Source organism: Symphalangus syndactylus, chromosome 9 (genome assembly GCF_028878055.3).
Source record: "Symphalangus syndactylus isolate Jambi chromosome 9, NHGRI_mSymSyn1-v2.1_pri, whole genome shotgun sequence".
Lineage (NCBI taxonomy): Eukaryota > Metazoa > Chordata > Mammalia > Primates > Hylobatidae > Symphalangus > Symphalangus syndactylus.
This window is the reverse complement of record NC_072431.2, coordinates 60,319,872-60,345,149: the sequence shown is the minus strand read 5'-3', so window position 1 is coordinate 60,345,149 and position 25,278 is coordinate 60,319,872. Positions and strand designations below refer to the sequence as shown.

Here is a 25,278-nt window from a genome sequence, read left to right as displayed (position 1 = left end):
CATTATAGTGAAAAGGTGGCAACTTTTTAAAACATCGACTACGCTATCTCTAAAATAAACAAAAATAAGACAAAATTCTCATGACTTTTAGGCTCTAATTTAGGTGGAAAGGAAGTCAGAGAGGTTTTCAGATTTATACTGTACAACTTGACCTTTAGATCATCGTTACGGTGTGATGAATTCTGAATTTCTGTTTAACGTACTATTATCCTTTGAACAGTAACAGGCATTCTATTTCACAGAGAGACTAAAGATGCCACAAACCTCCTGACAACTGTATTAAGGTTCCATAGGATAGAAACAACTTCTCTTCTGATTAACCACAGGGATTTCAACAGGCTGTGATATGCATTTTACACGGAAAACATTATTAGCCAGCTGATGGGGGTGAGGGGAAGAGAAAATGATCAAACAAAGCAAACTTCCTCAGCACGCCATACATGGTCTTTCCGGCTTTTAAAGTACCCCTAACATCGCTTTTTAAACTTTGATGATAGAAAACAGAAAGAACTTTTTTTTTTCATCATTTCAAAGGAAAGCGCTACAAGTTTTTCTAAATTAGGGCTAAAAGACAGAATGGCTATTTTTAAATATCTGGTTAAAAATTAGAAAGTCTCAAAGGTAAGCCACAAGTATGCGAACAAACCGAGAACATTGCTATTTCTGTTCAAGTACCAAAGACTGCAGTAAATGAATGAATGTATTCATCTTCACTTTATGATCAAAACGGTCAACGGGAGGTAAGAAATCTAAAACTTACTAAAACAGAAATGTTCATTTCCTATACAACATGACACCTACTAAAATTCTGTAGACATTCATCCAATCTTAATAGCAGAAGCATCTTCTTCGGCCAGTTCTAATTTTGAAAAAAAGAAAGGAAAGCTATAAAGTCCATTAAGAAATCTTAATCTCCATTAAGACAATGAATAATGTGAGAATATGGACTTAATAGTGTTTGTCTAGGAAAAAGGTAAATAGCTAGCTCTGAATTCTTTTTTAAAAATCTAATTCTTTGTTGTTGTTGTTGTTAAAAAAGGAAAATGTCCACTTAGTATAAATACTAACGAAGGCTATGTATTTTTTTTTAACTCCTCCAAATCCCTGGAATAATGTCTGCCAACTAAAACACCTACTATGAATTTAGTAATGGGTTATGCAAACATAAATTATAAGGCCAGACATTTTAAAAGGAAAAAAAAAAGTGATTTATCGAGGCACTGGAGACACGGTAGGAGAGAAGCAATATTTTAATTTTCCACATATTCCTCAACACTACAGATGTGTTCATGCAAAAAGAATTTTAAAATAAAAATGACTCTCGGCTCTTCTGGTTCTAATCTATCAGTTCATTTACTTGAAAAGGGTTATCAACGAATTAATTTCCCACACTTATAATTGAGAAAATTAATATAAAGCCAAACATTTTATCAAGTTTCAAGTATGAATGAAAAGCATGTCTGACGATCTGGTTTCAGTAAAAAGAAAAATACAAATATCACCTCCCCTTAGAGTGGCAAAAAGAGTTAAACCACATGTTCTGTTCTTAAATTATTAGCCCTAGAACCTACCCTGATCCTGTTTTTTACTTTAATTTCTTTATTTCTATTCACACATCACTTTTCCTTGTCTCAATTCACTGTTAAGTGAAACAGTATTTTTTCTTGATGGCGGCAAAGCAATCATTTAAATACGTATGAAATACCTTTTGTGGGTTGTTGATATATAAACAAAATAAATGAAAATATACTTGTCTGCAACTTTTAATTCAAGGAAACAGAAGCTATCACGCTTCCCCGAGCACACATCAACCAGGCTGAAATCTTAATTTTTCTTCACTTTGCCAGTGGCTGACGGTTTCACAAATGGTCATCTTCAAAAGCACATGTAACTGAACGAGCTGATCTCAAGAAAAGGCTTGAAAATGCTGCGCTCATAAGCGATGCATGTTTTAAAATGCGAAAGTGCAAAAGAACATCTCTGCGCATATTCCTGGCGCTGTGAATTCCTCCCTGGAGAAGGCTAATTTGAACACACACGCTTGTGTGTGATATGGGTTCCTGGCACTTTGATTATGTGAACACACCTGACCCCAGGGAAATAGGCTGAGGCCGGCCCTATATTTCAGACAAACCAAACAGCCAATAGACAGTAATGGCTTTAAGCTACTGATGGCCCGGGCCAAAAATGAAGCCGCACTTAATCTTCTGAAGGAAACTGTCAATGTTAGGAGGCCCAGGGCCGACCTTTCCCTCGATCTTAATCACAGCCACCTATGATAACAGAGTGAGGTTTATTTTTATGCATGGCTCCAGACACAATGATCAATCCTTCAATTTTGAAGATTTTGTATCCCACACAATGAACCAGAGTAAGTGAAGTCCATGTAGGTAGTTTCTGTGGATCCCTTGAGTAAAATATAGAGAATGAAATTCACCTATGAATGAAATCTAAAACAATCAATCAAAACTTGAAAATGCCTTCTAAAGCCTCTTCAAATCTACAAATTTAATGAGATTCCAATAAAAGCCAATTTAAAATTTCCATCTAAAAAATAAGAATTCCTGAGGGGCATGGTGGCCCAGACCTATAATCCCAGCACTTTGGGAGAGACTGAGCCCAGGAGTTTGAGACCAGCGTGGGTAACATAGTGAGAACCCCTCTCTACAACAAATACAAAAATCAGTCAGACACCATGGCGCGTGCCTGTAGCCCCAGCTACTTGGGAGGCTGAAGTGAGGATCGCTTGAGCTGGGAAGGCAGAGGTTGCAGTGAGCTGAGATCGTTCCATTGCACTCCAGCCTGGGCAACAGTGAGACTCTGTCTCAAAAAAAACCTTCAGGCAGCTTTGCCACTTGTGGGCCCAGGCAACTTACTCCTCCTCTCTGGGCCTCAGTTTCCCTCTCTTTGAAACAGAAATAAACACTGTACCTGTTTCGTAGGGATCCCGTGAGTGTTAAGTTAGTTAAATGCCTTTTCAGTGTTTAGAATAGTACTGGATATGCAGTAAGTGCTCACTAAATATCAGCTGCCATTATAAGCTACGACAGCTGTGTCCCTGAAGTTACAGAGCCCTTACAACAGTCTTCCTGGTTTACCCCATTCCACACACAGTGGGACTGCCAGGAGTATTTGCTGCACACATGAATGAATTCTGGGTAGGAAAACCAAGAGGCAGGGAAGGTGATGACTTTTAAGAAGAAATGGATGTGCCAAAGTCTAGGACCCACAGGTAAGATCAATAGGAATAAGGACACCTTTGGAAAAGGGATGAGTCTCTTGTTGCAAAATTTGTGGCTCTCAGCCACACAGAACCTCGGAGTCTTGCTCTGAAATCCAGGCTGGAGTACAGTGGCGTGATCTCGGCTCACTGCAATCTCCACCTCCCAGGTTCAAGTGATCCTCCGTCTCAGCCTCCTGAGTAGCTGAGATTACAGATGCACTCCACCACACCCGGCTAATTTTTGTATTTTTAGTAGAGACGGGGTTTCGCCATGTTGGCCAGGCTGGTCTCGAACTCCCAGCCTCAAGTGACCTGCCCGCCTCAGCCTCCCAAAGTGCTGGGATTACAGGCATGAGCCACCACGCTCAGCACCAACACCTCCTTTCTTAGACTGAACAACAGAGAGGACATGGCTTGCTCAGATCTTGCATTCATTAAGTGGCCAAGTCAGAATCAGAATCTAAGCTTCTGGATCCAATTATATACTCCTTTAAGGACACCAACTATATAACACAACATCTTCTTAAAATACAGGGCCACAGACAAAATTACAAGACTCTGCATAACAGGCCAGTCATGCTCCTCATAAACTCACTTTTTATGCCGCTCACATTTGCAAGTTAAAATGAAAAGCCAATGTTAGTCAATAACATGCTCAGTGACTAGTCGCACCCACACCACACGTGCCCCAGCCCCCTAGCCAAAGAAAGAAGAAAACGAAGACAGCAAGTATCAGAGTTAGCATGGCTTGGCATCCAATTGTCATTTTCTTGACTGACATAATCTCAAAGTGGAAGGGGAGATTTTTCCACGCTTTGGCTTATAATCAATTCTGTAAGTTAAGAAGGCTTTCTTAGGCCAATGGCAAATTTTAGGCTATAACGATATGTTCCTTCCTAAGTACACTCCTAGAAAACGTTCCCCCTGACACATAGAATCCTTTAAATGAGTATGCCACTTCAAAGAAATACTCAAAAGCAATTTTTAAAAAAATCTAATAGAAGAGGAATTGCTAATGGTTAAGTGACTAAAAATTTGGCTTCTGGGCCGGGCGCGGTGACGCATGCCTGTAATCCCAGCACTTTGGGAGGCGAAGGCAGGTGAGTCACCTGAGGTGAAGAGATCAAGACCAGCCTGGCCAACATGGTGAAACCCCATCTGTACTAAAAAATACAAAAATTAGCCGGGTGCCTGTAATCCCAGCTACTTGGGAGGCTGAGGCAGGAGAATCGCTTGAACCTGGGAGGTAGAGGTTGCGGTGAGCCGAGATCAGGCCACTGTACTCCAGCCTGGGTGACAAGAACAAGAATCTGTCGCAAAAAAAGAAAAAAAATTGGCTTCTGGAACCCGAAGGAGGCAGGGTGTTCGGGGGATTATATGGCCTCATTCCCAGGAGTCTGTCTGCCCGGGAAAATCCCGGTAGGTGGGTGGGCGGCTTATGCTCCGTTAAGTGGCACCGATGATACTTAGCTCCCAGGGTGACTTCCAGGGGCAGAGAAATGATTGTCATGGACTTAGCATAATGCCTGACTCCTAGCAAGTACTCAGTAAATATTAATAACAGCTCACCACGATTTCAACCAAATCATATGGCTTTCACATTTAGCTGATACACCTTTAAAATCATGCTCAACAAAGTTGTTTGCTGAGAAGAGGCAGAGAGTGCTTTTCTGTGCCGAAGTTATTATTAAATCCTACACAGAATGACGTTCTCCATTCAGAATGCATTTCAGTTGAGGTTATTGACCAGAAAGACAAGTTATGGGCTACTCTCAAAGAATAGCTTCAAAAAAGAAAGTCCAGCAGCAAACATTTCCACTCTATGAACAGTGAAACTAATGCAAAAGGAGAGAAAATATCTCTCCAGACACAAATGGAAGAAGGCAAGTTTTTATTTTACTGTATCTGTTCAAGTCCGCAGTAGAAACTAGGGTCTACCCTAGGCTTTAAGAATTTTTTTAAGTGTTCATTTATAGCTTTATTTTATTTTTATTTATTTTGAGACGGAGTCTCACTCTGTAGCCCAGGCTGGAGTGCAGTGGCACGATCTTGGCTCACTGCAACCCCCGTCTCCTGGGTTCAAGGGATTCTCCTGCCTCAAATTCCTGAGTTCAAGTGATCCGCCAGCCTCAGCCTCCCAAAGTGCTGGGATTCTAGGTGTGAGCCACTGGCCTCCATCACATTTATAACTTTAAAGTCTATTTGTGAGGCCAGGCGCGGTGGCTCACGCCTGTAATCCCAGCACTTTGGGAGGCTGAGGCGGGCAGATCACAAGGTCAGGAATTTGAGACCAACCTGGCCAACATAGTGAAACCCCATTTCTACTAAAAATACAAAAATTAGCCAGGTGTGGTGGCAGGTGCCTGTAGTCCCAGCTACTTGGGGGGCTGAGGCAGGAGAATTGCTTGAACCCGGGAGGCAGAGGTTGCAGTGAGCCAAGATTGTGCCACTGCACTCCAGCCTGGGTGACAGAGGAAGACTCCATCTCAAAAAAAAAAAAAAAAAAAGAAAAAAGGAAAAACAAAAAAGAAAAAAACAGGCTATTTGTGAACACAATTTCTCAAAAGAGTAGATTTTAGTAACATGAACACAATAAGCCATTTATTGACCTTCTACTTGGTGCCTGGGTTGTTCTGAATCCCTATAAGAGTTCATCCAGCCCATAATGACTCCAAGGTCGTTATTCCTATTCTTTGAGATAAGAAAATAGAGGCTCAGACGTGATAGAACGCAGCATGTTTTTGACTAAAATTCCAGGGCACATGAATCTAATGACAGTGCTTCCCTTTTGACAGTTATTAAACTCTCAGATAATGCGTCTGTTATGCTTAAAATAGCCCTGTAAAAACGGCTGGACACATGAAGGAAGCGACACATGGCTCTCAGGAAGGAAAGGGGATGCCGGCCTTGTTGACGTTTCAGCAAGGGGCGGGGGCAGGGAGACAGAGCAGCCATCCTGAGATGCTCCCGGAAGGAAAGCAGGGCCTGCGGGGTCTTCAGATGCCACCCACCGCCCCTGGGCCAAGCCCCGCCACGGCTCTGACCACTTCCAGTGACAAGGAACAGAGCAACTGGGAGATTAGCTCCTCGTTAATTACCTAAGAATTGCCTAATAATTAATTACCAAAGAATTACCTAAGAATTTCTGGGCCTTTGGCCCAGAAAACAAACAAACAAAATAAGGTTTCTTTGAAACTCCACAATTCGTTGACTAATTTTGTGTGTGTGTGTGTGTATGTTTGTTTTTTTTGAAAATAGGGTCTTCCTCTGCCGCCCAGGCTGGGGTGCAGTGACGCAATCATAGCTCACTGCAGTCTTGACCTCCTGGGCTCAAGGGATCCTCCTACCTCAGCCTCCTGAATTACAGGTGTGCACCACCAGGCCCGGCTAATTTCTTCATTTTTTTGTAGAGATGGGGTCTCGCTATGTTGCCCCGGCTGGTCTCAAACTCCTGGTCTCAAGCAGTCCTCCTGCCTCAGCCTCCAAAGTGCTGGGATTACAGAACTGAGCCACTGCACTTGGCCAACTGAATTTTCTAATGCCCAAATTAAATAGCATCCCTGGTCTTAGAAAGCAGAGAGACTGAATCTGATGCTTCAAAGTAAGTGAGTGGTGAGGGCCAAGATGATCAGGGCTTTACATGGAAGAAATGTGGGGGGCTCCACTGCTAACAGCTTGCCCAAATTTATCAATGGTTATTTCAAAATTTGCACTAAAGGCTCCGTGTGTGTGTGTGTGTGTGTGTGCGCTGTGTTGACAGGTGATACAAAAAGTCATTTTGCATTCTTAAGATCAAAAGACGTTCTCTGACTCCCCGAAGTACCTTCGCCCATCCTTGATCACTCCCTGCCATCTTGTTCTGTCTGAGCTCTTACCACCACCTGAAATTATCTTATGTATCATTTGTTTACTTGGCCACTGCCAGATCTCTGTGAGATCTGGAATCTTCTCCCTCCATCCCTGCTGTATCTGACTGCCCTTGGCCCTAGAAAAGGGCTCAGCACTACTTGTAAAAGGAAGGAAGGAAGGAAAGAAGAAAGGAGGGTGTTTATTGAGCACCTACTATATGCTCTGTGCATCTGAATCCATTTCAACCTCCTGGGTGAAATGGGATAGCACCAATTCTTCCTGCTTATAGATAAGGGGACCAAGTCTTAGAACAGTTTGTGACCTTGCTCAAGGTCACTGCGTGTCACCACTAACTAGTTACGCGTTCTACTCCTGGCCTGAGACTGGACACTTAGCCTCCAGGACCCCTTGAAGTAGGCAGGGTATGTTTTTGCAGATGAAGGAACTGGGGTTAAGTTTCTGTCACAGTGCCACGGAGGTCACAATACTATTAATGCTGCTGGAGCAAATGAAACCAGGGCTTGACTAGCGCTCAATGTCCCTGGGCCCAGGCAACCTCCTCTTCCCCACGGGCCCCCGCTGGTGCCCTCCAGACCATGCGGCAAGGTCTTGCCGGGATGTAGGGGTATAATGCAGCCACCCTCCCTGACTTGGGCCCGAATGAGGTTCAAATTGCCTTCATTACTGGTCCCACTCAAGGCACCTCTTCTCCCCTAGAGACCCAAAAGAAAGAAAATAATGTCTTGGGTTGATAAACTGGCTTAAAGGGTTTTAATTGGTAACAGTTAAAAGTTCACTTTTAATTTTTAAACTTTTTCTAGTTAAAGGCTTATTATAACTTAACAGTAGGTGATTCTAGAATGATTAAACACCCAAGTTGATTATTGGGGTTTTCTCATTTTGCCAAATCCTGGAGTGGCCTTTTTAAAACCAAATTGCCCCCTGAGAAAATGAAAATTCACAAGACACTTTTCTGTGGGGAGTTTCTTCAGAGGATGAGAGAACAAATGAATAAGAAATCTCTTCAGGGGTTTCTGACACCCCCACGAAGAGAGGAATTCTTTTTTAATTTAGTTTAGTGTTTTTTTTTTTTTTTGAGATAGGGGTCTCTACTCTGTCACCCACATCGGAGGGCAGTGGCGCAATCATGGCTCACTGACGCCTCAATCTCCTGCTAGACTCAAGCAACCCTCCCATCTCAGCCTTCTGAGTAGCTGGGACCATAGGTACCCACCACCACTCCCAGCTAATTTTTCTATTTTTTGTAGAGGCAAGGTCTCACTACATTGCCCAGGCTGGTCTCCAACTCCTGAGCAAAAGCGATCCGTCTGCCTCAGCCTCCCAAAATGCTGGGTTTATAAGCGTGAGCCACTGCACCTGGCTGGATTTTTTTAATAACAGCTTTATTGATATATAATTTATATACTATACAACTCACCCGTTTAAAGTACACAGTTCAGTGGCATTTGGCATATTCAAAGTTGTGCAAGTGTCACTACTGTCTTATTCCTGGACATTTTTATATTCCAAAAAGAAACCTCATACCAACTATCAGTCATTCCTCGTTACTCTATCCCCTCACCCCTGGGGGTTTCTATCTCTATAGAAATCTACTTTTGGCCAGGCACTGTGCCCCATGCCTGTAATCCCAACACTTTGGGAGGCCGAGGCAGATGGATCATTTGAGGCCAGGAGTTTGAGACCAACCTGGCCAACATGGTGAAACCCCATCTCTACGAAAAATACAAAAAAATTATCTGGGCACAGTGGCACATGCCTGTAGTCCCAGCTACTTGGGAGGCTGAGGCAGGAGAATTGCTTGAGCCTGGGAGGCAGAGGTTTCAGTGAGCCGAGATTGAGCCACTATACTCCAACCCGGGTGATGGAGTGGAATTCTAGCTCAAAAAAAGGCCCCATTGTGTCACATCCGGGCTGTGGGCCTTCAATGAAGCCAACTCAATGGGCTCAACGTGATGAAAGGAAAATGAGGCTGGGCTTTTCACTTTTCTGTGTGCAGTGGTTTTAGGCTCTAATGAGAAGTAAAACAAAATTTGTTGATAACAGAGAAGAATTGAAAGTCCCGTGGGTAACACGGACATATCAAGGAGTAGCTGATGATGCCTGGACACTGTTTCATGTTTAAAAAGCATCAAAGGCCAGATGCGGTGGCTCACGCCTGTAATCCCAACATTTTGGGAGGCTGAGGTGGATCACTTGAGCCCAGGAGTTCGAGATCAGCCCAGGCAACAAAGTGAGACCCCATCTCTACAAAAAAAAAAAAAAAAAAAAAAAAAATTAACCAGGCGTGGTGGTGCATGCCTGTAGTCCCAGCTACTCGGGAGGCTGAGGTGGGAGGATCATTTGAGGCTGGGAGGTTGAGGCTGCAGTGAGCTGAGATCATGCCACTGCTCTCCAGCCTGGGCCACAGAGCAAGACTCTGTCTCTAAAAAGAAAAAAAAAAAAAAAAGAAAAAAGTAATTGGGGATGATATGTGACTTTGCTAAATCCTCATGACAATGACAAGATGGGGGTGACAACGATCACCCTCACTTCATCACCTGACTCGCCCAGGGCCCTGGGGGGCGTGCAGGGCCATGGAGCGCTGGTGACTATCTCGGGGCAGCCTGTGCACCACGTGTCCACTGGAGTCGCAACTTTATTTTTAAGTGACTCTCTTTTTCCAGGCTGAGTCACTCTGGTGGTGTCTATATAAAGGCTGTCGAGGCAGTGACTAAATGCGTTTGGGCCCAGGCCACAACTATATATTACTACCCTCCACTCCCTCACCCATCCTGCTAGCTCCTTTTCTCACCGAGAGTGAAAAACGAATCATAAAAGTTCACAGCATCTTCCCATCCTCTGTCTTCCTCACCAATGCAGAGATAGCGTCAGGCGTGTGGCTTCCTGGCTTACCCCGCACACAGTGAGTGCATCCTGATCAATAAAAAGGAGGGACCTCCTCCCCTCGCCGCGCCTGCCAGGGTCGGGAAAGAATCCACAAATCTAGCCAATTTCAACGACGGTAAAAGATTCCTTTCCAAGTCCTGTCTCAAGACAACTCCCAAGCCTGAATTTTTACAACTGCTACCCGGGAACACAGAAATCAGAGAAATGTGCCAGGCCGGCGTAGAAGGGGCAGAGGAAGACGTTGGCACCCAGGAAAGGAAAAGAAACTGGATAGGCAGTTCTGTGAGCAGCACAGGGTGCTCCCTATTGCAAGGTGGTCGTGCTGAGCCAGGTGTCCCCGACAGTCAGGGCTGCCACCGCAGCCAACAAGAGCCAAGATGGAGACCTGGGTGTGACATCACGTGCATCTGAGCAGGACAGGTGTAGAAAACACAGACGCAGACTGTGAGCACCGCAGACCAGGCATCATTGGGATTAACGTTCCAGAGATCAAGAAATGTGGAGGCAAAAATACATCAGAGCAAAAATGACCAGCGACGGCCCCTGAGCCACAGCTCGGCTCTCCTCCCAGAGCAACGGGATATGTTTTAGAGGAGACAAAAATTAACCGAGCAAAGTCCTTCAGACAGACACCCAAGAAGCATTCTGGAGTAGGACTGGGCCGACTGACGTCACCAGGATGAGGGCCGGGGATGGTTTCATGATAAAATCACAGCATCTCAGGAATGTGGTTCTCCTCCTCTCTTTCCTCCCATCAGGGAAGGTTCCTCCCATACTGAAAAGAAGCAGAACAAAACCCAAAACCATCCCTGCGCTCTTTCTGGAAGCAAGCCTAACACAGACGACCATTTATTGGAGAGTTAAGCATCACATTCAAATAGCAGAGCCCTGAAGCCAGGCTGATGTCGCAGGAGCACTGGGGGGTTTCTCCAGGGAGGACCCCACGCTGGGTTACCTGGTCTCCAACCTGCCCAGCCACTCTCCATCCACTAACTCCCTACAGCCAGGCCAGTGAGCCGGGGCTGCAGGTCAGATGTGCTGCAGACCTCCCGTGACCTCGCCTCCAGAAGAACTCTGGAATCGCACACGTGGGAAGTCGGAGTTTGGCCACGATCAAAGCCATGGAAAAGCAAATGGCAAACGGAAAGGCTAAGAGACACTTTCTGGGGTTTGCGAGGGCTAGGCTTTCAGCCTCCACTGCTCACATACATGAGTCTAACACCACCAGGCTTTCAGAAAGCTGCCGCTGCTCCCTCCTGACACACTGTGGCCAGCGCAGTGCAGAGGTGCCACCCCTGCTGCCAGCCCATGCAGCCCCTTGTCACATCAGGTGGCCTTGTTCCTTCACCCATCTCCCACTCCCCAGCACCCATCCCAAGGCCAGGCACACCCTGTCCCTGCCCAGCAGTCAGGCCTTGGTACTCCTCTGTCACCCACCCCAAAGCTCTAGAGTCCCCACTCCTCCCTCCTTCATCCCCTTCCACCCCAGGGCACAAGGAGGAGAAGGAGGGTGGAGGTGACCCACGTGGTTCTCCTGGAATGGTGAGCTGAAACTGGGACTATGGGCCCAGAGAACTGTGTTTTAAACTAGGGGTGCATGGATGAGTGTCTGGGAGCCCCCCAGAAACTGCAAACATGTGCATTTCTCAGGGGCGTAGGTCCTCAACGTTCATGGATATTTTAAAGGTTAAGAACCAAGGCTCAAAAAGCAGAACTGTTTATGTATAAAAAGGGTTACTGAGCCACATGTGGCTTATCCAGAGAACTTTATCACCGCTGACATAAGAGTGTTTCTGTGGGGAAAGTCTGCAGTCAGAAGATTCCAGTCATTCTATCCCAGCACTTAACACGCTCTGCTATTGGGTTCTATTTGCTTGCTAAGAAAGATAAGACACTTTTTAAAAAATGGAGATAGGGTTTTAGTCCCAGGGCCAAACTGTCTGGCACATGGAAGGTGTTCAATAAATATTTGTAAGATGATTAACTGTTATTACACATCAATTTTTTTTTTCTTGAGACAGGATCTCACTTTGTTGCCCAGGCTGGAGTGCAGTGGTGTGATTATGGCTCACTGCAGCCTCAACCTCCTGGGCTCAAGCCATCCTCCCACCTCAGCCTCCCAAGTAGCTGGGACTACAAGCATACACCACCATCCTGGCTAATCTTTTGATTTTTTGTAGAGATGGAATCTCACTATGTTGCCCAGGATGGTCTCAAACTCCTGGTCTGAAGCAATCCTCCCACCTCAGCCTCCCAAAGCACTGGGATTACAGGCGTGAGCCACCGTGCCTGGCCACAAACCGACTTCTGAAACACTGTAAGCTGACACTACCTATATTTGTTCTTATTTTTTTTTTAAAGTTGTCCGAGCTAAGGCCAGGTGTGGTGGGTCATGCCACTTGGCACTTTGGGAGGCCGAGGCGGGTGGATTACCTCAAGTCAGGAGTTCGAGACCAGCCTGGCCAACAAGGTGGAACTCCATCTCTACTAAAAATACAAAAAATTAGCTGGGCATGGTGGCGGGTGCCTGTAATTCCAGCTACTCAGAAGGCTAAGGCAAGACACTCACTTGAACCTGGGAGGCGGAGGTTGCAGTGAGCAGAGATGGTGCCACTGCAGTCCAGCCTGGGTATCAAGAGTGAAACTCCGCCTCATAAATAAATAAATAAATAAATTAATTAATTAATTAAATAAAATAAAATATAGAAATTCCCCAAGCTAGCTCTGAGGAACAGAAATCCACTGTATCTCATGAGTTACACGGTGAGTATTCCCAGGTTAATACTAATAATGAACATAAGCTAAACTCTAGGGACAGGCCTGTGGGCAGCCCTTCTCATACAGGCACATGGGTACGTACACACACATATGTGCACACAGCAACCCTGTGAGCGGGCCCTGTTGTTACATTATTTATAGATGACAGAACTGGGGCTTTGGGAGGTATCTGCCCCAAGACGCACAGCTACTAAGTATGTCGCCTGAAGTAAGAAATACAAAAAGCAGAGCTGGGCGCAGTGGCTCACACTTGTAATCCCAACACTTTGGGAAGCCAAGGCGGGTGATTTAGCTTGAGCTCAGGAGTTTGAGACCAGCCTGGGCAAGAAAGTGAGACCTGGTCTCTTCAAAACATAAAATTAGCAGGGTGTGGTGGCACGCACCTATAGTCCCAGCTACTCTGGAGGCTATAAGGGGAGGCTCGCCTGAGCTCAGGACATCAGAGGCCACAGTAAGCTATGATTGTGCCACTATATTCCAAACAAACAAAAATATAGAAAGCAATATACCCTAGAAACACTCCACCACCTATTATGTTCCACGATTGATTCTTAATTCAATAGGGAATGGATGTTCAGTTAGAACATTTAAAAACGTTTTTCTTTCAAAGGGACTCTTTTTGTAGATTCAAAGAAAATGTATACAATTTTATCTGCAGAGTAATTGCAATCTTCTGCAAATTAACTACAATTTCTGGATTAAAAAGACACAATATTAAATGATGACAAATATATTAATCTAATGATATAAAACTGAAACTTTAAAAAACTAATTCTAAACAGAAAACCTTCAGCTGGGTGCAGTGGCTCGTGCCTGTAATCCTAGCACTTTGGGAGGCCAAAGTGGGAGGACCCTGCTTGAGCCCAGGAGTTTGAGACTAGCCTGGGGAACAGCAAAAGGCTCCGTTCCTATAAAAAATTTAAAAACTACGGCCAGGCACGGTAGCTTACACCTGTAATCCCAGCATTTTGGGAGGCTGAGGCGGGTGGATCACAAGGTCAGGAGTTCAAGACTGGCCTGGGCAACATGGTGAAACCTCACCTCTACTAAAAATACAAAAAAATTAGCTGGGCATGGTGGCGCATGCCTGTAATCCCAGCTACTCCAGAGGCTGAGGCAGAAGAACTGCTTGAACACAGAAGGTGGAGGTTGCAGTGAGCCAAGATCGTGCTAGTGCACTCCAGCCTGGGCAACGGAGCAAGACTCTGTCTTGAAGAAAAAAAATAAAAATAAAAATAAAATAAAATAAAATAAAATATACTAGCCAGGCATTGTGGTGCCACGTTCCTGTAATCCCAGCTACTCGGGACACTGAGATGGAGGGATCACTTGAGCCCAGGAGTTGGAGGCTATAGTGAGCTGTGATCGTGCCACTGAGCTCCAGCCTGGGTGACAGAGCAGGATCCTGTCTCCAGAAAAACCCTTAAAGGCTCCAGCCATCCTGGCGCTCACCTCCTGATGTTCCTGTGGCTTCTCCCGCCTGTCGGAGTCCCAGCCACCACACAGAACCCCTCCCGGCCACCTCCCCATCAGAGCTCACCTTTTCCCTCCTGGACTAGAGCTTTTCCCAGTGACATCTGGGCAGGGCCAGCCTAGAAGGTGAAATCTCCGACGGCAGACAAACTTTACTCCCCACTGAACCCTCCTGGGTGCCTAATCCTCCCCGTGGAACACATTAGACATTCATCAGACACTGGGAAACCTTTCCTCCTTTCCCAGAACAAAGGGAGACGCGGGTGTTTCCATCAAGATCAACACCCTTGGTGTCACACCAGCAGGAACACCACCAGCCCTGGCTCTGCCATGCTGTGCCCTGGAAGGTATGTTGCCGTGGGGATCGTGGGCTGCATCCGTAGGGAAGAGGAGACCCTCCTCCCAGTAAGCCAGGCTGTCCTACCCCATGGGCAAAAGCTCTAGGCAAGCCTCATTTCTACACATGCAACATCCCGACGTCACCTCCACGGTTAGTAATCAAGCCTGCAGTATGGCCAGAGGAGCAACCAGTGTCGGGGCAGTGGTGGCTCCTCAAGACTGAGACCCCAAACAAACGGTGACCCAATGTCTCCTTGGGGCACAGGCCAGGCACTGAGCTGAGGCTCCACACATGTGCTATCTACACACACACGTACTGTCACAGGTTCCCCCCCAACACACACACACCTGCTGTCACAGGGAACAGCAGGGAACTCTGCCTCCTGCACACCCAGCACACTCCGGCCATAGCCCCCCGCTCCCACCACTGCTCTGGTGTTATGTGGTTTCAAAATTTCCAGCAGGAGGGCTGGGCGCGGTGGCTCATGCCTGTAATCCTAGCACTTTGGGAGGCCGAGGTGGGCGGATCACCTGAGCTCGGGAGTTCGAGACCAGCCTGGCCAACATAGTGAAATCTACTAAAAATACAAAAATTAGCTGGGTTGTGGTGGTGGCACGCACCTGTAATCCCAGCTACTTGGGAGGCTGAAGCAGGAGAATCGCTTGAACCCAGGAGGCAGAGGTTGCAGTGAGCCGAGATTGTGACACTGCACTCCAACCTGAGCGACAGGGCAAGACTCTGTCTCAAAAAATAAAAAAAAAAAGTTACTAGCAAGAGGCTCTGGCTGCTGGCACAAGTGAAGTGGGTCTCGTCTTGGACTTTCCGTGTGGGCACCCCACAGATTTCCAGGTTGGTCCTTGGATGGGAAAGTGCATGGGGCCGGCGGGGCAGGAGCCTGCAGCCAGCTCCCTGCTCCCCGCCTCCCCAGGACCACATGTTGCAGTGAGACCCTCCTTACTACAGCGAAAGATGAGGAAGTGGGCGCCACCCTCCACTCACTGGCAGTGGCGGGGTTGAGGCCAAGCAGGTGGTGACCTTCCATCCTCTGCCTCCCCTTCCTGGTGAGTTCCAGCCCCCTTCTCCATGAAGACAGAGTCTAAAAATGTGTCCTGAGAAGAAATGCCCCAAGTGGCAGGTACCTACCAGGCTGCCACCTCCCCAAGCCTCTTCCATTTATTGGGATCAGAAGGAGATAAAAACACGAAGTTTAAGGCCAGGTGTCTTTGAGTAACTAATGTGGAATTCGACACAAGGCACGATGGAGGGATAGGGCTCAGCGCAGTACGAGCGGCATTTATCAGCAGAGCATAAGGAACAGACAGGGTGACCGAAGGGGGACACGCTCCTCCTCCACTGTCACTAGGAGTTGGGGACTTCTGAGGAACACCCGGGAAGCCAGGCCTCTTAGGAACCTCATTCTCTGGCTGATTACACTCATGTATTTATTGTCTGTGGCCTCTGAAGGATGGCCTTGCCCCTCTAAGATTTTCTGGGGTTTTTTTGTTTGTTTGTTTGTTTTTAATCATAAAATGTTTTCTTTTTTCTTTTTACTTTTTATAACAGAGATGAGTCTTGTTATGTTGCCCAGGGTGGTCTTGAACTCCTGACCTCAAGTGATTGCTCGCCTCAGCCTTCCAAAGTGTTGAAATTACAGGCATGAGCCACTGCGCCCAGCCAAACCTCTAAGATTTTCTATGGAAACCCGCAGACATGTGGTCACCAAGGAAAGGGCAGTGACAATACAGAACGGCGGACAACCACTAGCTACAGGAATGGCACTAAGAGGAGCTCGCAAGATGGATGTGGTGGGGCTTGGGCTGGGGGAAACTGAGTCAAGGACAAGCGCTCAGGAAACCAAAGTTCCAAGAAAGTCTGCTCTGAAGCCGCTGGAGGCAGAAGAAGGACGTTCTGTCCCCAGCTCTTTTTTTCCTCCTCTTTTTACTCATGGCAAGGCTGACATGGAGAATAGGGCCCCCCACTCCCCAACACTGGCAGAGAAGGCAGAAACCCCCAAGCACCAGTGACTCCCACCTGCATTTTTGGTCTCGTGAAACATGGAGTACCCGCATTTAGGGGCAGCCGAGGCGAGCAGCGGGTGTGAGATTTGAACCCTTAGCTGGCTCTGTGGCCAAAGGCTGCCTTCTTTCTACTCTGCTACCAAGCTTTCTCCCAAAATATTTATTCTGAAGACAGAAGGTTATTAATTTGTTTTCCATAATGATTCACACCAGCACTCCCTTGACTAGCAAGCCTCCTTTGAAACATTTTAAATGAGTCCGCTTTTAAAAATGCAATTCACATATAATTTCCCAGCAATATTATGTAAGTAAGACAGGGGCATCTCTCCTAGAAAGGAGCTTTGCCTCCAGGCATGTTCCCATGTCCTATATGGAGGAGCCAAGAGCTATGGAGAAGATTCCCCAAGCCCGGAAGCCAGGCCAAAGCTGTGGGCAGCTGCCACCCCTTCCCATACAAGGGCAAGGTGTAAGAGAGGCTGGGGTCTGAGCCCGCAGGATGAGCGCCATGGGGACCAAACTGGCAGATGTCACCCGGAAAGCCATTCCCGCGACTGCTCATCTGCCTGCAACATGCTTGGATCTTTTTTTTTTTTCTTACTAAGCCCCTGACAGGGTTGAAGGGAAGGAAGAAGTGGCCCAGGAAACGAGCAGAAAAACGCCACCCCAGCAACTCAACACTGTCCCCCGATTGCACACTCATGAGAGAAAAAACAGGAGTATGTAAAAAGCACATTTCCATTGCCCTTTACGGCATATTTCAAGAAACAGAGAGGCATTTAAAAGGCCTAGCAGGCGAAATGTCTGTTTTACAAGAAGCGTTAGGCGCGTTGCTATGCCCAGATGCGTGCAGCCTTCAGACACTCCGCCTGCCCCAGCACCGGGGAAGCAGGCCCCGAGGACCTTCCACCCCACAGGATCCCTTATGGACTTTGGTGCCTTGCTAACTGACATGGGACAGGGTCTGGGATGAACTCAAGGGTCTGAGACACCCACACACCTGCCCACGTGTTCTTACAGACCCAGCTTGTCCAGTATCTGCACCTGGAATTAGCTCTGACTTTCATATTTCCAGACAACCTATCAATTTCCACATCCCCACAGCCTGCAGGATGGCATGCATTCTGCTGGAAATGGGGCTGAAGACATCTGGGGAAAGAAACAGGTTGTTTGCCGGCCGTGCATTCGTCTGATGAAAATGAAATGCTCACGAAGCGTCGCCTGAATATGCACCAGCATTCTAAGATCCCTTCAAAGCGATCATGACGGTCAAGCGCCTCACCTCTGGAGTGTTCTTCTTGAACTCCCGGCTCTGTTCGATAAGCCGCTTTCTGGACTGCTCACTTTCATCCTGCCGGTTCGCCAATACCGTTGCGGTGGCATCGAGTTCTCTCTGTTGGGGAAACAGGAAAGGAAAAGTGAGATTGTAATTGCACTGTGTACTAGAGGAGGGTCCTATTTGCATTTGACCAGAACACTGGGGGAGAGACCCCAGTGGCTCTAGGGATCATCAACTCATTGGCAAAGGAGGGGCTGGAGGGTGGCGGGAAGGCACAGAAATGAAAATTACCCCCCATCCCACGTCCGTCCCATGTGAAGTGGTTGAGAAAACCAAGCTCGTTCAACATCATGGGTCATGCCTCAATGTGCACGCCATAAATGACTCTGTTCCCGTAACAGAATACACAGAAACATCTTTCTTGCTCCAGCCACAACTATCAGGCTAATGCCCAAAGGACCCGCCTCCCCAAGCTGCTCCACGCCTGTTCTTCCCAAGGGTTCCTTCCAGCCAGCCACTCTCCTGGGCTCTAGTCCTTCTGCTGAGCTATCCCCTCCTCGGGGCATTCCGCGTGGCTGTCCTTCAACGCTGTGGGCCTGGGATCTCTGGGAGTAATACTTGGTTTGTATTCATTCAACAAATATTTATGGTGAGCTCACTCTAGGCCAAGCATCATGTTCGAGACCATTAACCTATGATTCGTTTTCAAGAGGGACCTTTAAAAGGTAAATTCCAAGAATAATTATTTCCAACCACTTTTCAGAAACGAGGCACCTGGCATTGGCGGTTATTCTCAAATCACATTACTTGCATGGGAACGCTGAGGACCACCAGGAGTGGGTTCCCCGTGAAGGACCCGCTAGGGGGCTGAGGGCTCTGGGCTCTGCTCCCCGCAACAAACCGATAATCAACGCGCCAGAGAACCTGTGCCCTGGCCTCAGAAATTCTGGGAAGAGCTGCCAAGAGGATCTGTTTCCAACAAGCCTGCAGCAGATGGCCCCAGAATGGTGTTCCAGGCTGACAGCAGGCGCCCAAGGACACACTGCTGTCGCCACCAAAAGGCCTGTTTTCCTGCCGAGTCGCTTCGGCGACTAAAGACACACAGCGGCCCGTTCTGCTGGGATCCAAGGTGGCTGCTCCAGCTGGCTTCTCACGGTGGGGACCATCACCCTGAGTCCAAGCAGAGCTGAATGGCGAGAAAAATCTAAGCTGAAGATTTATCCCCACGCCTCCAAGAAGCACACTAGAGCCTCTCCTTCTCCACCCCCCACCACCCACCTCACCAAGTCCCACAGGCTTTCCTCCTTGGCGGAAGTAAACCAGCAAACCTACACGTTACAAGTTCTTGCTGGGAAATGCTTCCCTGGTACCACTACGGGGTGGGCCATGCCGGATGGGATGAAAGCATGCTGTCAACTTACAAATCATGGACAGGCCGGGCGAGGTGGCTCATGCCTGTAATCCCAGCACTTTGGGAGGCCGAGGTGAGCGGATCACCTAAGGTCAGGAGTTTGAGACCAGCCTGGCCAACACGGCGAAATGCATCTCTACTAAGAATACAAAAATTAGCCAGGCATAGTGGCACACGCCTGTAATCCCAACTACTTGGGAGGCTGAGGCAGGAGAATAGCTTGAACTGGGGAGGTAAAGGTTGCAGTGAGCCGAGATCACGCCACTGCACTTCAGCCTGGGCAATAGAGTGAGGTGTCCCAAGGGAAAAAAGAAAGAAAGAAGAAAGGAAGGAAGGAAGAAGGGAAGGAAGGAAGGAGGGAGGGAGGGAGGGAAGGAAAGAAGGAAGGAAGGAAGGAAGGAAGGAAGGAAAGAAGGAAGGAAGGAAGGAAGGAAGGAAGGAAGGAAGGAAGGAAGGAAGGAATCGTAGACACTTTAAAAAGCAGGGGAGGAAAGAAAACAACAACAACAACAACAACAATAAAACAACAAACCAGGCGATGAGGGGAAGATACCACCACACCACACTCCTCTCCCCCTAGTATTTCTGGCATTCAGGCACATCTTGGGCAAACAAGTCCTAAGGAATAACGTGGGCTAGAATTCAAGAACAGATGTCAAAGCTATTGCAGAAAAAAGGGAAACACTGAACATTTTGATAGACCACATTTGAAACACATCCCAGTTAAGGGAAGGCAGGGGAAAAAAAAAGAGCAACCAAAACCAATGTGGTGGAACGGGGGATACAGATAAGAGAGGAGCAGTCACAGCGAAGCAGAAGGCTCTTCAAAAATATAAACAATCTGGAGGGAGGAGGGCTTCGACATCTATATTTAAGCAGCAGCAGCCGAAGTTATAAAAGGAGCCTTCGAAAGAAGGCGGGGAAGAAAGCCAATATTGAAATATGACAAAAAAGAAAAAAAAAGAGTTGATGTTTCGTTCCAATCTCACACAGACGCAGAAAACTTAGGAGAAAAACAAAAAGAACATGACTGCTTTCGGCCGGGGGTCCCTACTTCCCACTGCATGGAAGCCTAGCAGGCTGGGGGTGCTGGGGGCGGTTACCCAATCGGTGGGCGTCTACTGATGTCTTTGAGTCGGCAGGCGCTGGAGGTATGAAGGGGACTGTGGGGTCTCAGCCCTGACCCCCGACTTCTCATCTAGTGGGTCAAGTGTGGGAAACGCTGGGGAAGATGCCAGATGAGCAGGGGGTCTGTGGTCCCCCTCCATCCCCCTCGGCCCCCACCTGCCCCTCCCTGGGCTGATCTGTCAGAGAGCCTGCCTGGTGGAGGAGGGAACTGAAACAGGTGGCCTGGTGCAAGGTGAACCCACCTTGATCCCGGGGCTGCAGAGCCAGTGCGCCTGCGGCAACTTGCTGCTGGCAGTCGGGGACTCGACGGGGGTCTGCGGCCCTCCCTTCCCCACGCCTGCAGACATATGCAGGTCGGCATGGGAAACCCACGGGGGTCTCCAAATTTAACACCGAGCCGCCACCCGCCACCACAGAAACAGATTGGCACAGCGAGGAGGAGAGACTGAGCTGCCGCCGCCCCAGATTGGGTTGATCAGATTTAAGGCTTGAAATCTTTGACCAGGTCCCTTGGAGAAAATTTTTTTAAAAAACAACACACACACACATAAAAAACAGCACCACCAAATCCTTTCTGAAGGACGCTAAGGCGTTCTCGGGCTGTGGGAGGAGACAGCGATTAAACATAAGCCAAATACTGTTTTATTATCTACCAAGCCTGCCTATCCTCAAAGCGTCAACTCCAGTGACACATTAACAAGGGAATGAAATGCATCTTGGGGAGGTGGAGGTGGGGGTCCCAAATGCAGAGCCCTCAGCCCATGAGTCACGGGTCACGTGTGAGAAGGCATATGGAGAGTCATCACATCTGAAAGGCATTAAAAAGTCACAAGGAACAAAAAACCTGGACCCAACCTCCTCCATGCCCAGCAATACCCTGTCGGTTTAGCCCCTCACAGATTTTCCTGCAATGTAAAAAAACACAGTGTATTGTAAGGGATATGATAATCATCAGATACATCCAAGCCAAAAAGCAAACTGCAACACAATGTTTAAAAGAATATCCATCCATATGCTCGCATAGGCTGTGATTATCTCCAGAGGGATACAGAAGAAACTTGTGACTGTGCCTGGCTCTCTCCAGAGGGGCCGGTGGGGAGAGGGACTTACTCCATGGTATGTATCTTTGGACTGTCTTGCCATTTGCATGCATTATCTAGCTGGAAGAACTGCACTATCTATTAATTTTTACAATCCTGCTAAATGTAAACGAGTGCGTACACAAATGGTAATGCATAGTGTGGGACACGTGAGCCTCTGCCTTACGGTCTGTGTGTCCACCTGCAGGGGCAGAAGCCTGGAATCCAGAGCCTCGTGGGTCTGGTGATGCAAGAAGTGAGGCGAGTATGTCCTTTGTCAAAACAACAGCTGTTTCTTGCACAATATGCTGCCCACTGGCCAGTCTCAGGGCGTATGGAGATGGAGGAGGAGGAGGGAGGGGGGAGGGGGAGGAAGAGGGGAGGGGGAAGAGGGGTTGGTGGTGGCAGTGGCCACTGCTGGTCACAGAAAACACCACCCAGCTAAGCCAGAACTCTCCCGAGGAAGACAGAGGAGGGTATCCGCTCAGAACTATCTAGAACTCCTCTCCAGCTAGAAACACCTGCGGGTCCCTGGTCCCCATTCCCAGGTCATAGGAAGCTGGCAGGCTAGCAGCAAACTGATGGGCTCAGAACCTGGCACTTCCAATGAGGCTGAAAGAGACAGAAACTTTACTGAGAAAATGTCTGGCAAGGAGAGGCACCAGAACGCAGAAAATGTGTTTTTATCTTTCCAAGAGATCACGGGATGACTGATGTCAGGAGGCAATGAGGACCCACATGGGTCAGGTTTCAGTCCCACCCAGCCGGCCCCTTGGCAGCCGTGTGGCCCAGTCCACCTTACACCCCTAGCACTCGCTGGACGGCAGCTATCCCTCACTCAAATCAATGGGCCGAGCTGACCAAGAGCTTCCCAGGTATAGACTCAGCAAGTGGGTGTCACCAACGGGAGCCCTGCCCTTGCATAGAAGAGCTTCAGAGGTCAAGGCCAAGGCTCAGGTCATCTACTGGAGGGCCAAGGTCAAGGCCAAGGCTCAGGTCGTCCACGGCAGGACCAAGGCCAAGGCTCAGGTCATCCACAGCAGGACCAAGGCCAACTGTCAAGGCTCAGGTCGTCCACCACAGGACCAAGGCCAAGGCCAAGGCTCAGATCATCCATGGCAGGACCGAGGCCAAGGCCAAGGCTCAGGCCATCCACTGGAGGGCCAAAGCCAAGGCTCAGATCATCCACCACAGGGCCGAGACCAAGGCCAAGGCCCAGGCCCAGGCAGTCCACTGCAGGGGCAGGCCAAGCCTATCACCAAGTCAGCCTGGCTGCTGCCGTTTCAGCTCAGAAGCCAAGGGCTACGTGCACACAGGCATCCCTCAACCCGTGACGCTGGTGTACAGCTGGGGCGCTGTGGATAGCTGGAATCCTGTTTTCCTCACTGATTACAATTTCTGGGATGTTTTTTCTCCAATTCTGACAGCTCCTCAAAGGGCAAAGCTCCTAACATTTTAAGTTTCTCTCTGCCCCCAACTCCAGACTTTCAGACTTTCAGATGTTATTAAAAACAAAATTAAAAAACTACCATGTAACCAGCTGTCTGCTTAACAGAAATTGTGGGAAAATTTTTTTCCCAAATAAGTCTTGTAATAACACCAGAGATCCATTTGGATTTGCTCACTTTTTTTTTTTTTTTTTTTTTTTTTTGAGACAGTCTTGCTCTGTCGCCCAGGCTGGGGTGCACTGGCGTGATCTTGGCTCATTGGTTAACCTTCACCTCCAGGGTTCAAGCCTCAGCCTCCTGAGAAGCTGGGATTACAAGTGTGAGCCACTATGCCCAGCTAATTTTTATATTTTTAGTACAGAGGGGGTTTCGCCATGTTGGCCAGACTGGTCTTGAACTCCTGGCCTCCAGCAATTTGCCCGCCTCGGCCTCCCAAAGTGTGGAATTACAGGCATGAGCCACCATGCCTGGCTTGGATTTGATCACCTTTAAAGTGTATGTGGGCCAGGAACAGTGGCTGATGCCTGTAATCCTAGCACTTTGGGAGGTCGAGGCAGGCAGATCGCTTGAGCCCAGGAGTTTGAGACCAGCCTGGCCAACATGGCAAAACCCCATCTCTACAATAAATACAAAAATTAGCTGGGCATGGTAGTGGGTGCCTGTGGTTCCAGCTACTTGGGGGACTAAGCGGGGAGGATCGTTTGAGCCCAGGAGGTCAAGGCTGCAGTGAGTCATAATCAAGCCACTGCACTCCAGCCTGGGTGACAGAGGGAGACCCTGTCTCAAAAAGTGTAATTGTCAGGAGTTCGAAACCAGCTTGGCCATCATGATGAAACCCCGTCTCTACTAAAAATACAAAAAATCAGCTGGGCATGGTGGTGTGCGCCTGTAATCCCAGCTACTTGAGAGACTGAGGCAGGAGAATCGCTTGAACTCGGGAGGCGGAGGTTGCAGTGAGCCGAGGTGGTGCCACCGCACTCCAGCCTGGGCAACAGAGCGAGACTCTGTCTCAAAAAAAAAAAAAAGTGTAATTGTCAGTTGTTTGTTTTAAAGTTGGGGGTATGGGAGGCACCCCACCATTTCCCACTGAGATTTCTGGCAAGTGCTCTCTGCAGACGCACAGGGCCAGGCTCCCACAGGGTGGGTCCTTCTAGGCCTGCAAAGGATGCCTCCTGCCCCCAGAACCCCTGGGCTGGCAGGAAAAACATGCTTGGGCTGGCCACGTCAGCAACACAAGTATTCTTGTTTTATTATCTCAAACTTTAATCCAAAGAGTGAGTTCATCTGATGTTTCTTGGGGGATTTTCTGTCAAACTAATCAAACAGCACATCCTATATAGAAATCTTAAATGGTTTTGTTAGTGAAAAAATAGATCACTTGTACAAAAAGGGAAAGGTCAGCCATGGTTCCTGCACAGGAAGGTCCTAAGAGCATTTTATTGTTTGTTTCATTTCCAACCAACAGAATCATTTGGATGAATGGAGGGTTCTCTGGCTAGAAAGAGGTGGTGGGCCTAAGCCCACCCATCAGCCTCTTTCCATCACCTCTTCCAGCCCCCTACTGAAACATCTCAAGACGCTTCAAACAGTAGTGTCTGAACTGGACTCCTGGCCTCAAGGATCCTCCTGCCTCGGCCTCTCAAACCTGAACTGGACTCCTGGCCTCAAGAGATCCTCCCGCCTCGGCCTCCCAAACCTGAACTGGACTCCTGGCCTCAAGAGATCCTCCCGCCTCAGCCTCCCAAACCTGACTGGACTCCTGGCCTCAAGAGATCCTCCCGCCTCGGCCTCCGTAAGTGCTGGGATTATAGCCTGGATCTGCTCATCTTTAAAGTGTATGTGGGCTGGGTGTGATAGCTCACACCTGGACTCCAGGCCCCATCCCCATTGTAACCTGTGTGGCTGTGGTCAAATGACTTCCTTTCTCTGGACATAATCAAGATGATGCATTTCAAGTTTGTGGCACGGTAAATGCTACATCACGGTTCATTTTCTGTACTCTCACAGATACACGCTTGACCTCAGACCCGAATTCATTCTGCCATCAGCATCCGCCACCAGGCCAGGGACTCCAGGGATGGTGCAGGTAAATCACAAGTCAACCCTGACTGCCAGGTGCAACAAGACAGGCAGGACCAGACCATGGGACAAAAACAGAGGTGGGGGGCTTAGAAAAGGGAGAAAATGTGGCCAGGCACGGTGGCTCACACCTGTAATCCCAGCACTTTGGGAGGCTGAGGTGGGTGGATCACCTGAGGTCAGGAGTTCAAAACCAGCCTGGCCAACATAGTGAAACTCCATCTCTATTTAAAAAAAACAAAAAAACAACAACAAAAAAACAGCCTGGG

General features: G+C 48.1%; 1 protein-coding gene across 9 annotated transcripts in view; it reads right to left on the bottom strand.

Moving 5' to 3' along the window:
• Positions 1 to 25,278, bottom strand: part of CUX1 (cut like homeobox 1) — a 465,511-nt gene that overhangs the window by 349,259 nt on the left and 90,974 nt on the right. For 8 of the 9 annotated variants that reach the window (XM_055292664.2, XM_055292665.2, XM_055292668.2 and 5 more), the window contains exon 2: positions 17,868 to 17,978. The exons of the other annotated variant lie outside the window; for it this stretch is intronic. In XM_055292664.2, the coding sequence (XP_055148639.1) occupies positions 17,868 to 17,978 (111 nt within the window). The remainder of the gene's footprint in view (positions 1 to 17,867; positions 17,979 to 25,278) is intronic. 9 annotated transcript variants of the gene reach the window in all.